The 13,100-nt window shown below is 36.0% G+C and overlaps 1 protein-coding gene across 6 annotated transcripts in view; it reads right to left on the reverse strand.

Annotated features, from left to right (window-relative positions):
* Positions 1-1,570: 1,570 nt before the first annotated feature.
* Positions 1,571-13,100, reverse strand: part of SPOPL (speckle type POZ protein like) — a 52,280-nt gene continuing 40,750 nt past the window's right edge. For all 6 annotated transcript variants that reach the window (XM_015561753.1, XM_015561755.1, XM_015561756.1 and 3 more), the window contains 4 exons: positions 9,138-9,280; positions 8,999-9,052; positions 5,533-5,823; positions 1,571-4,562 (listed from right to left, as the gene is read on the reverse strand). In XM_015561753.1, the coding sequence (XP_015417239.1) occupies positions 5,679-5,823; positions 8,999-9,052; positions 9,138-9,280 (342 nt within the window). In that variant the 3' untranslated portion in view covers positions 1,571-4,562; positions 5,533-5,678. The remainder of the gene's footprint in view (positions 4,563-5,532; positions 5,824-8,998; positions 9,053-9,137; positions 9,281-13,100) is intronic.

The raw sequence follows: 13,100 nt of genomic DNA on the forward strand, positions 1-13,100 counted from the left end.
ACAGCAGCTCCTGTGTTGAGTGTCTGCCCCCTGATGGTCAGTGCACGTCATAGTGACTGGTTGGAGAGTCAGAGGGACACTTAGCATATTAGCCTTTTATATATATACACCGGAAACCCATAATTATATTAACCACTGTCACCCAATAAACTCAATTTTTTAAAAAAGAGCAAGAGCCGAAACCGGTTTAGCTCAGTGGATAGAGCGTCGGCCTGCGGACTGAAAGGTCCCAGGTTCGATTCCGGTCAAGGGCATGTGCCTTGGTTGCGGGCACATCCCCAGTGGGGAGTGTGCAGGAGGCGGCTGGTCGATGTTTCTCTCTCATCGATGTTTCTAACTCTCTCTCTCTCTCCTTTCCTCTCTGTAAAAACTCAATAAAATATATTAAAAAAAAAAAAGAGCAAGAAAATATTGACCAAAGCATATTGCAAAACAGAAGCAGGTTGTAGTGATGGGCTTCTTTTGCTGGGAAGATGGTAGAGATGTACTATCCTTTACATGTGTCTATTGCTAACTTTGTGGATACACGTCTCTAAGGTTGTAGAAAAGATACTGTTTCAGGAGAATTGGACTCACTTCATCTATGATTTTGCATTCTGCTTAATCTTCCTTTGGGGCATTATGGGTCCTCTTTGAAGGACTTATGAACATTAATAATTCCACTTTAATCATTAATATTATACAATGCTCTGCTTCAGTTGAGGTAGGTAGGAGTTTAGGATACAGACAGTGCCATTAAGTTGGGACTAAAAGTTAGGGCCCTCTTATTTGCTGTCATAGTATTGAATCTGCATGACTAGACAAGGCCCACCACATTGACTGCCATTTCACTAGTTCAGTGATGGCGAACCTATGACACGCGTGTCAGAGGTGACACACGAACTCATTTTTTTGGTTGATTTTTCTTTGTTAAATGGCATTTAAATATATAAAATAAATATCAAAAATATAAATCTTTGTTTTACTATGTTTGCAAATATCAAAAAAATTCTATATGTGACACGGCACCAGAGTTAAGTTAGGGTTTTTCAAAATGCTGACACGCCGAGCTCAAAAGGTTCGCCATCACTGCCCTAGTTCATCACATACTATACCTGGTCTGTGACTTCCCTTCTATCAGTTCCTTTGTTAACATCTGAATTTGTAAACTCTGCCAGGACAAAACTTGGGCTAGCATTCCACACTATAAATGAGTATTCTCCAGTAAAATTTTCTTATTTCTTTAGAAGAAATCCACTTGAGGTATCAGTGTTTGCCTCATGTTTGTTTGTTTGTTAAGATCTGAGAAACGAATACATAGATATTCGTTTATATATATGATCTGAGCCAAATTCCCCATCTTCATCATAACTAAGGGATGACAGTGATAATGTGCCATTTCACAGTCCTTCCTGTTACCTCTGATTAAGGAAAGATATACTGTCCAGATGGAGTTACAGGCACTAGATTTATCCCCCCACTTGTAATAACCAAAACCAAACAAAACCAAAAACAGATAAAATACATGGAACAATGGTTTTCATGATAAAATAGAGTTTATATTTTCAAGTAAACACAAAATAGACCAATCAATTCTGAATAAGTAGTAACAACTTTATTTTAACACAAAGTGCTGAAATGCCAAAAATATTTTCAGCAACAAGATACCAAATGTATCTCATCATCATGAGCTGATTAAAAATGAGGCTGAAAAGTTCGATATAAGTCTTTATACATTTGAAACTTGAAAATCAATTTCCCCCAGAACTAATATTTAAATAATTTTAGCAGAATTTTATCTTCAAAAGTGGGACACACTTAAGTTTTATCTTCATTCTAAAAACCTGAATACACAATTAACTGGGTTACAGTATACAATGATAAACTCTAACAACAGAAAAAAATTTAAATATAAGAATTCCTTTTCAAACATTAAGTCCATATACTGCAAGCAGAAAACACGGTGTGATGATTTAATTCCTAGTGAAAAGGAAGTCTTGCATATGGTAGGCACTCTATATTTATTCAAATGGACCTAAAATTTACATCATTCCATGAACACTTAAATAAAGTAGAGCTCATAATCTGTATAAAAGAGGTTTGCAAAATACTCTTATTTGTGTGTGAAAGTGCTGTCTTTATCATCTGAAAACACTAAACCCACCCGCCCACCTTATTTTGCAAGAATATATTGAATATTTTTATTTTATTCACCAAAGAGCATGGAAGTCCAACTTGGAATAATTCAATACTTAAAGTATACTTGGCTATGAAAAAAGCTTGTGAGTTTAACAAAACAACTTACTGAAATCCCCAGTGTAATATTTTAGTAACACTGGGTAGCATCTATGATTCACAATTTTATAAAGAATTCTGCTTAGGTTTTAAAACTTATGCACAAAACTTAAATGGGTAAGTAAATTAGTAATTATATTTTTGGCAATTTAAGCTCTAACTTAGGTATAGTTTTTTAAAAGCCAATAATGTTCATGACAACATTCTAAGAGATCGTTAATATTTTAAACTTAATTTTAGAATTAATGATGTCCTAAAAAGGCACTGTTTGTCATGCAGTAAATTAGTCACATTTTTGAGAATTATAATTTCCTCTATCAATCAATTGTCCCAGGTAAAGCACATTTAAATGGTATATTTCAACTAGCCTGAACTTTCAATGTTTAACTGAGTCCTATTTTTAGAAATTAACTCTTGAATATATCACACACAAGTCCAAGTGAAAACAAGTACATGTACACTCACACACACACATGCACGCAAACGTGCACACAGATGCCTAAATAACCACATAATACATGCAAGGTTCTCCAATTACTATTTTAAGACAATGACACACGAATATTCAAGGAGGTAACAATGGCAGCCATAATATTATGGCACCTTCATATTTGTGCTCCAAACACCAATACACATTAAAATTCAAAAACAAAAAAGGCACAAATATAGTGTTTCCCTATCTGAATCTAAAGAACAGTTTTCCAATGGTTACTTTTGTATTTATGTAATGTTTAAAACCAGTCACTACTTTTTAAGAAAAGTTCTGTTTAGGTGACAAAAGAGAAACAGGAACAGGCTGATAATCAAAAGGCAAGACTGCTCTAGACAGAATCTGTGCCTCCTGAAAACAATGAATTTTAAAAACAAAAAAGGCTATTAGAGCACTTATTTCAGAACACATTAACAGTTTTCTATCACAGCCTCAAGAACCCACACAATACCAAAAATATACGTAATAAATAAAAAAAATAAATCAGTTACCATATGGTTCTGTTAGTATAAAGGTAGGCATTATATTATCTGAAAAGTGGACATTTCTACAAACATGGATCTTCTTACAGCACAGTGTTTGACGTTTTTGGTACAAAATGTACTACCAAACTAAAATAATACTTATAATAAAACCCTTAAGATTTGCAATAAACATGAAAACAAGTAAGTGAGGGAAATCTGAAATGTTCATTATATGGTGTTATTGGTGAAGTCACTATAGTTAGAAATGTAGATTCAAGCAGTGAATTAATTCACAATGTGCCTCTGTGCATTTGATATACATGGGTTCACCAGCGTTTTTTTGTGTTTTTTTTTTATACATATGACAACAAAATTCTATAGCCCGAGGAAGGAGTTTTTGTTTTCTTATAAGACCCAGGCAAAATTTAAATTAAAATCTTAGTATATATGTATGTGAGCATGTATTTTTTAATTGTACATTACAAATTTAATTAATTCAATCTTATGGCGAAGTTAAGCAAATGAATTTCTGCTCACTATAGCACTGATGGAGTCCACTAATATTTAAGAATCTTTCTTTTATCCCAAGGTATTCTTCCAATTTAAAACTTAACATAACAAAGACTCAATGAAATTACAAAGAGCAAAATGAAGATATCTGAAAAAATAAGGTCTTTCAAACTCGTTTGCTATGGATAACAAATGTGTATTTGACAGTGTTGTTCAATGTAAATATGAATCACTCTTGATGTATTAGAATTGCTCAGTGAGTATCTAACAAAGAAATACAAAAAACCTATTTTAAGACCTCAGGCTTAATTATTTTCCTTTTGTACTAAATTAAAAACTAAATAAACAAATTATACAAATTTTAATCTGGAGAATAGTTATGTATGCAAATATATAGGTATGTGCATTTTTTTCCAGTGACACACTTTTCCCCTTGTGGTCCAACATCAATCTTGCCTAAGAAGCATGCTGTCCTATTTCAGAAAACCAGATGCAGAACAGACCTCCACTGTGAACAGAGCTATCCAACACTGAGCATGTGTATGTGTTTAAAGCTGAAATTCATTTATAATAAAGAACTGGCCCATGAAAAGCAGTTTATAAAGTTTATCCTGTTCACATTATGCAGAATTTCAGTATCATCCACAATGTTAGTACAGTAACTGAAACAGAAAGGAAAAACCAAGGGGTTGGGGAAGGTTCAGAATGTGGCCTGACAAGTTTCTGAGGGTTTTCATAAAAGGAGAGACTTCAGTCTGCAAATAATATCAGTTTGTTGTTTTTAGGAGAGTAGGCCGTCTAGGATTCACTTATTGTTCAGATGCCTTCTCCAATGTGTGATAAAAAAAAAAAGAGTGAATTTAATAATGATTAACTGAAATGGAAACGAATTTAACTATAATGAAGGATATCTTTCTTATCTATTATCACAAACAGCCAGTTACCTCCATCTGTCTTAAAAAATTATTTCAAAAGTTAAGACACAATTAACTATACCTTATTAATTCCCTCAAAAGCAAAAAAATATATGTACCATTCAGCATACAAAAGTTACACATTAAAAGTGCATATATCTCTCTCTTAATTGGCCCACTCATTAAATTTACATTTGGTCATCCTTACTTTTAACATGTACAGAATTCTTCATATAAATGTAGGCCACTATAAATTAAAAAAAAAATTAATTCAGCACAAAACATGCTTTCTTATTGAAATCTTATCCTCAATCAGTTCTCAATAATTGTAAACTTGGATAAACCCACAAAGAAACACAAGCAAAGGTTTGTTATGCTTCTTAGTTTTCTGGACAGTTAACATATAAACATCCAAATTCTACTAAAAATCTGGGCCAACTCATTACATAATTGCCCCTGAAATGAAAAATAAATTAGAACTGAAGCAGTATATTGCCATAACTTACCTTGAAGGCAAGCAGGTTCTCCTGTATTTATAGAACTCAGACTGGAGACATTAACAGTTATCTCCAATACAAGTGCTTTTAAGAACCTAGTCTTAAACTTTGAGACAGCATAGCAAAAATCCTAGAAAATTAATTTTGCTTTTCTGAAGCTAATGGAAGATCCTTTTGAAACTTAATATCTTCAGTTGTCAATATTACTGCATTATGGAGCTAGTGCAATCCTGCATAGCCTTGGTCAAAATGACAAGGCACAATAAAAAAATTAAAGTATCATATGAACAAGAGAAGTCACTGGAGATAATTTAAGGCCTTGAAGTGAATTAGAGTATAGTCAGTCTAATTTAAAGCTGAAGAATAAACCATAAATTATCCACCTGAAATGCAAGCCATACGCTTTTTCAGCTTCTGCTCTGTAGACAAGACAACAGAAACAACTCTTGCTTATGGTTTGTCTATTAGAATCCTTCTGGACCTGGAGGAATAAAAGTCAATTCCATTTTTCTACAGTTCATGGAAGATTTCAGGACTGTTTTAGCCGTTTGCGTGGAATGCCAAACTGTGGACACTGTGCAGATGCTAGTGCTCGGAAGGCTTCTGCTACTAAATGCGGGTGAGACTGAATCATGGACTTCCACCCTGATGTTTCCATTATGTCCGTTGCTTGGCTGAAAAATAAAATTAAGAGATGTTTGTTAAAGAATACTTTTCAAAATGCATTGTTGTATTGTCAATTTTTAAAATTTATGGATTTCATAATGTTTTGAACACTGCCTCTGTATGTATTCCAACCACTTGAATTCATTAAAATATCATTCACAAAATATCTTAGTAGTATTTCTGTAACAAATGAAACTATTCGAATTTTCTGGAAATTCTATTCTCCTGAAGCATGTGACACTTGTCCCCATAGTTTAACTTTCAAGAGCTCTTTTCCCTGGCTTACACTCAGGTTTTTTCTCAAGTTGCAACTTTTGCCTTCTACTCTTTTAACATTCATTATTCATCCTATCTCATCCATTCTTCATAATTTTAGCTATCATATTCAATGATGACAACTACTGATTTGCTAAATCCTAAGCCTCCTAACAAGGTTCATTCCCAACAACTTGTTCTCTTTACTTGGATGCATTTCAAGTTCCATAAACTCAGCATTGTTAGATAAGAAGAACTCAACATATCTCCCCAAACCTCAAATTCTTCCTCCCTTATTTCCAGTCAGCTAATGCTTCTACCATCATCCAGTGATTCAAGTCAGAAACGCTGGGTATCATCCTAGACCAGTGATGGCGAACGTTTTGAGCTCGGCGTGTCAGCATTTTGAAAAACCCTAACTTAACTCTGGTGCCGTGTTACATATAGAAAGTTTGTGATATTTGCAACCACAGTAAAACGAAGATTTATATTTTTGATATTTGTTTTATATATTTAAATGCCATTTAACAAAGAAAAATCAACCGAAAAAATGAGTTCACGTGTCACCTCTGACACGCGTGTCATAGGTTCACCATCACTGTCCTAGACCCTTTCCTTTTCAATCAAAAATCAAAACTCTGATGATTAATAAAAACACAAACCTGATCGGGGCCTGGCCCAGGCTGCAATCTTTTACTGGATTAATCTTTGAGTAATGTCTTAAAAAGCCCTTAAAGTTAATTTAGATGGCTTCCCAGGATCTTATCCCTGCCTGCTTTCTCTAGCTCAGCTTCTTCTCATAACCTCTCTCTCTCACTCTATACTATTGTTTCTTTTCACCCAATCTTTGTATACCTGATTTCCTTTTTCTGAGATACACGTTTCTACCTCTTCCCTCTTCTTTATCAAGGTAACTCCTACTAATGCTTTAGGTCTTTATTTATACAATTCCTTGAAAAGGCTTTCTCTGACCCCTAGGTTAGGTTCGGTTCCTTTGCAATATGCTCAGATGGGTATGCTATACTTTACGTATCATCACACTTTACTTCAAATACTTGTTTAATTACTATTTATCTCCTGCTAAACCATAGACTCTGGGAAGCCAGGGAAAACATTTATCATGTTCACTATTATATTCTTGATATTGAGCACAGTGCCTTGGGCCGTATTTACTGAATAAATATAAATACCCGTAAAATGAATGTTCAATTACTGCCTTTAGGTTTCTGTACTTTAAGTTATCCTTTCTGTCTGCAATGCCTCTTATTTCTTTTTTAGTTCCTCTAATTCCTCTTCATATTTTAAGACACATCTGTCATCTCCAGTAAGCCATCCCTAAACCTCCCCAGCACATACCTTCTTTTATCACACTGCTTACCATATTATAAAAAATAACATATTCATGTATTTGTGTCTTTCATTAAATTTCCATCTACATATGAATGATATATTCATATATTTGTTTCTTTCATTAGATACATTTCTATCTATATATAAATGACATATTCATATATTTCTTTTATTAAACCAATTTCTCAAGAATAGGGACTTTTCCTCATAACTGTTTTTAAAGGCAGCACATTAGCATGGTGCTTGAGTCACAATAGATATGAGGTACACGTTTGTTAAACTAAACAGTAGCTAATAATAAAACTACCTTATTTGCCTGACATCAGAGTAACCATTGTGTTTATAATTTCAACTGTAGTTGTTCAGAATCACACAGATATCTCTTAATATACCTGACATTTTCACTTATTTAACAAATATCTACTGAAGGTCTGTACATACAACAGCTTCTTCAGGGGATATTAAAATACTCTTGATATTTTTTGACATTGAAAAAGTTAAAAATGTAAAATATTTTCTTAACAGAATAAAACTAGAGCTTGTAAGTGGCTAAGTACAAAGGATCATAAATTGTCATTTGGTGCATACACATTATGTTTTAAATTTAAACTGATTTTTGTCTAGATCACATACCATAACATATTATCACACTGATCAATATTCAGAAAAACCAATAAACTAAAAAGATAACTCACGAACTGACAGGAATTCAGGTAACTTCACACACAGCAAAACAAATTAAAACAATAGGAAATAACTAAGTAAAAAAAACATTAATTTTATTGTCTCTAACACTGACTTCTCTGACTTCCTTTTATCCACTTGTCTTTTTTGACATATTATATCAACTTTTGGTAACTTGCAAAAATGGAATTTAAGGGTTTACAAGCAAAAACGAATCAAAAGATGCAACTTTCAACCTATCAACTCTTTATCCTTTTTTATTTTGATTATAAAGAATAGAAAATTCTCCCTAAAAATGAGAGAAGAAAACAAAGAAGAAGAATAAATTCTAATATTCAGAAAGCTTGGTCTTAGAAAAGATATAAGAACTATGCTACCTCTAACAGTTTTACCAGGAAAAGTAAAGATCAAATTACTCCCATTTTTAGAATACTAGGTAGCTGGCTTAATAAAGCATCCAATGCAAAGTACTTGGCTAACCTAAGAAGCAATGGGTTAGCATTCAAATGTGAAGACGTTTAGGGCAAATATGAAGGGCACATTCCTCAGAGAATAAAATGAACATTTTCCATATTCTTAGAAATGCTTTCTGAAGGGACAGGAAAAGGATCTCCAGTTGCCACTGAAATGCCTGGACTCAACTACATACTAAGTGAGCATATGAGCTTCAGAAATTAGGGCATTCATCTCAGTTCACATTAGCAGCTGATCTACAAGGGGGCATAGCCTTAAGAATCCACTAAGTCAAATTTATTTTTTTTTAAATACCCAGCAGTTTACTCCATATAAATAATATCTCAATTCCTACTTATTGTAGTTGAACAAAAGGCCTATGCAAACACTTAATTCTATGTAGGCAGATCAACTTTGAGTCAGAAACTGATGTCATCTTACTTGCTGTTCCAGTTTTTCCCATCTTTACACCCAAGCTGTCGAAGTACACTGCACCTGCATTGAAGATTTAAACACACTTAAAAAAGTTCGGTGACAAACGCTGAAGGTGTCATGCTGCTGAAATACAAGCATAGCTTACCTATTAATAAAGTCTATGGCTTGTGCTTTCAACTGTTCTGCACTGTGCAAATCTGCAAGGACAAGGGTATCAGCAACATTTTCCACTGAGAGGTTACTACACAAAGCTTCTTCACACAGGACCTTCAGTCTTTCCAGTGCATACTATTCAAAAGGAAAACATAACCATTAAACATTCACTGAAAATACCAAGTTTTTAAATACATGAGAGTTGGACTTAGGAAATAAAGTTAAAACACGTTATACTTTGAACTAAGGGTATTTTAAGTCTCTAAATTATTTTTAACCGAATATGAAGAAAATATTAATGAATAGTGTAAAATACTATATTTTAAAAATAGGGTTTTATTCTTAAAAAACACACACACCTTATTACTTAATACTTTTAATGAGTACAGTTCTCTTCTCTATTATTATGAACACTAGAGGCCTGGTGCATGAAATTCATGCATGGAGGGGGGGTTCCCCTCAGCCCAGCCTGCACCCTCTTCAATCCAGGACCCCTCAGGGGATGTCTGTGTGCTGGTTTAGGTCTGATCTCGGGGACTGGGCCTAAACTGGCAGTCGGACATCCCTCTCACAATCTGGGACCGCTGGCTCCTAACGGCTCACCTGCCTGCTAGCCTGATCACCCCTAACCGCCTCTGCCGGCCTGGTCACCCCTCACTGCCCACCCTGCTGGCCTGGTCACCCCCAACTGCTTTCCTCTGCTGGCCTGGTCGCCCACAACTGCTCTCCCCGCCGGCCTGGTCATTCCTCACTGCCCCACCTGCTAGCCTGGTTGCCCCCAACTGCACCCCCACTGGTCTGGTTGCCCCCAACTGCACCCCCGCTGGCCTGGTTGGCCCCAACTGCCACCCCTGCCCGCCTGGTCACCCATGCAGCCTGTTCGGTCGTCCGTCTGGTTGTTTTGGTTGTGATGGCCCCTGGCTTTTTATAGATTAGGATGAATGTACCAACCAGTACACTCACTGCATGTTGTCACAATCCAATGCATGTAATTCTTAAAGAATGAATTACAAAGCTAAAGAAATCATATTCACAACCACTAAAAATCTTTAGTGTATATGTTATAACATCTTTAGTAGCTTTATTGAGGACTAATTAACATACAATAAACTGCACTTATTAAAGTTTATACTTCGATAAGTTTATAGACATATAATCACCATTAAATCAAGATAGTGAACATATTCATCATCCCCAAGTTTCCTCCTACACCTTTGTAATCCTTCTCTTTCACCAAATCCCAAGCCAACAGCTCATATGCTTTCTACTGCTAAAATTTTATTCACAAAGTATAATTATTTTGAGATTCACGCCTGTTGTTGCCTGTGCATCAAAAGGTCAATACTTTTTATTGCTGAGTAATATCCTATTGTATATAAACACACCACAATTTATTTATCCATTCATCTGTTAATGAACATTTGGGTGCTTCCAGTTTTTAGCTATTACAAAGAAAGCTTCTATAAACCTCCATATATTAAGTCATTATATGGGCATATGCTTTCTTTTCTCTTGGATAAAAACCTGAAAGTGGGTTCCTTGGGTCATATGCCAAGTGTAAAATGTCTTAGGGAACAGCCAGTCTTTCAAAATAGTTGTACAACTTTATATTCCCATCAGCAGTGTATGACAGTCCTAACTCTTCCACAGCTTTTGGTCTTGTAATTTGTAGTTATTATGGTATGTGTGTAAAAGAATCTTGTGGTGATTTTTTATTTACATTTCTCTAATGGCTAATGATGTTGAGCATCTTCTGACATTGATTGACATTAGTTTAGAAAAAGGCTGTTCAAATATTTTCTATTTTTAGAAATATCACTGCTTTTTTTTTAAAATTGAGTTTTGAGAGTTCTTTATAATCTGAAATAAAAGTCCTTTATCAGATATCTTCTGAATAAAAGGCATTCATCAAATATATACTATGCAAATATTTTCTTTCAATCTGTTGCTTTTTATTTTCCTGTGTCTTTTGAAGAAAAAAAGTTTTCAATTGTACTGAAGTCTAATTATCAAATTTTTAATTTTATATAGTACTAGGGGCCCAGTGCACGAATTTGTGAACCTTGAAAGAAACTGTGGGCCGCAAGGCTGCGGTGGGCACAGGGGTGGGTTTCGGTACATCCTCCCCGCCTCTGCCCGGCCCCTCCCGCCATGGCCCCCAGTCCTCTGCTGGCAGCCCCGCTCCCACTGCCATCGCTCCCACGTGCTGATGGCGCCGGCCCCGCTTGCACCCACTGATGGCGCGGAGCTTTTGGGGCTGGCTCCAGCAGCGGGTGCGAGTGGGGCCGGTGACAGCAGTGGGTGCAAGAAGTGGCTGCTGGCACCGATCACCCCTCAGGAGCAGGGGGAGATAGAGAAGCCCTGAGGGGCGATTGGGGCCTGCAGCTGTCACTTGCACCCAATGACAGCGTCAAGTGATTGGGCCTGGCACCAGATGCCAGCAGCAGGTATGAGCGACAGCTCCGGCGCCAGCAGCAGGTGTGGGCAGTGGCACTGGAGCAGGACTGTGGCGCGTAGGAGCCCTGCCTTGGTCTGGTGCCCTCGTTCACCTGCCCCACCATCCCACCGTGGTCAACGCCTGCCATATTCCACGCCCTGCCACCTGCTGCCAATGCCCACCATGTTCCGCGTGCACTTCCTGTTGGTCAACACACATCATAGTGGCCAGTAGTTCAGTTGTTCTGCTGTTCGGTCTATTTGCATATTAGGGTTTTATATATATATAGATGTTTTTGGTGTCATAGTTAAGAAGTCTTTGCCTAACACAAGATCACAAAGACTTTTTCCTGTGCTTTCTTTAAGAAGTTTTATTATAATCCCATTTTGCATATATTTTTATATATGATGAAGTTCATCTACAAAGGTCACTTTTTCAAATGAGTTCAATCAAAATTCACTTTGGGGGGCATTTGAGTATCTGACTTTTCCAGCACCATTTGTTGAAAAGACTGTCTTTTCTCCACTGTGTTATTCTTGCACTTTTATTAAAAATTAAGATATTCATATATGTGACAGTCTATTACTGTACTCTCTTCTGTTCCAGTGAATTATTTGTCCATGTTGTCACCAATAAAACACTGTCTTAAATACTGAGGCATTATAATAAGTCTTGTTGTCAGACAGTGACAGTCTTTCAATTTGATCTTCTTTTTCAGTTCTTGATTATAGGTCCTTGTCAATTTATTGGTGGAAAAAAACCCATTAGGACATGTTAATTCTCCTAATTAATTTTAAGGAGAATTGAAATTTTAATAATATTCAGACTTCCAGTCCATAAACAAAATTTATCTCTCCATTTATTTTGGCATGCCTGCATTACATTTAACAATCCATTGTAATTTTCTGTATACATATCTTGAACATTTTTTGTCTATGTATTTATTTATGCCTATGTATTTAATATAGTTGATACTAATGTAAATAGCATTTTTAATTTAATTTTTTATTGAGATAGTTGTAGATTCGTGTGCAGCTGTACGACATAATATATTCTATATACATTTGGCTCAGTTCCCCTCAATGTTAACATTCTGCAAAACAAGTGTAATAACACTTTACATATACGTATCTACACTAATAAAAGAGAAACATGGTAATTGGAGTACGACCGCTACCCTTCCCATTGGCTAATCAGTGAGATATGCAAATTAACTGGCAGCCAAGATGGCGGCCGGCAGCCAGGCAGCTGATGCGAACAGGGAGGCTTGCTTGCTTCAGTGATGAAGGACTCCAGCGTTCCCCACCTGACTTGCCGGCCACTCAGCTGCAACTCTAAGTAACTATGTTGCAAATATAGAAGCTAAAAAAACCCCAGAAACCTGCTTTACTCAGCGGGGCTTCAGCCAGCCAGACCACAACACTGTATCAAATACAGACGGTAAACAAAGGCCAGAAACCTGTTTTCAGCAGCCAAGACCTCAGAGCTAAAGCTGGCCCAGAATAAAAAAGAAAAAAG

The sequence above is a fragment of the Myotis davidii genome, unplaced genomic scaffold (assembly GCF_000327345.1).
Source record: "Myotis davidii unplaced genomic scaffold, ASM32734v1 scaffold1137, whole genome shotgun sequence".
Classification (NCBI taxonomy): domain Eukaryota; kingdom Metazoa; phylum Chordata; class Mammalia; order Chiroptera; family Vespertilionidae; genus Myotis; species Myotis davidii.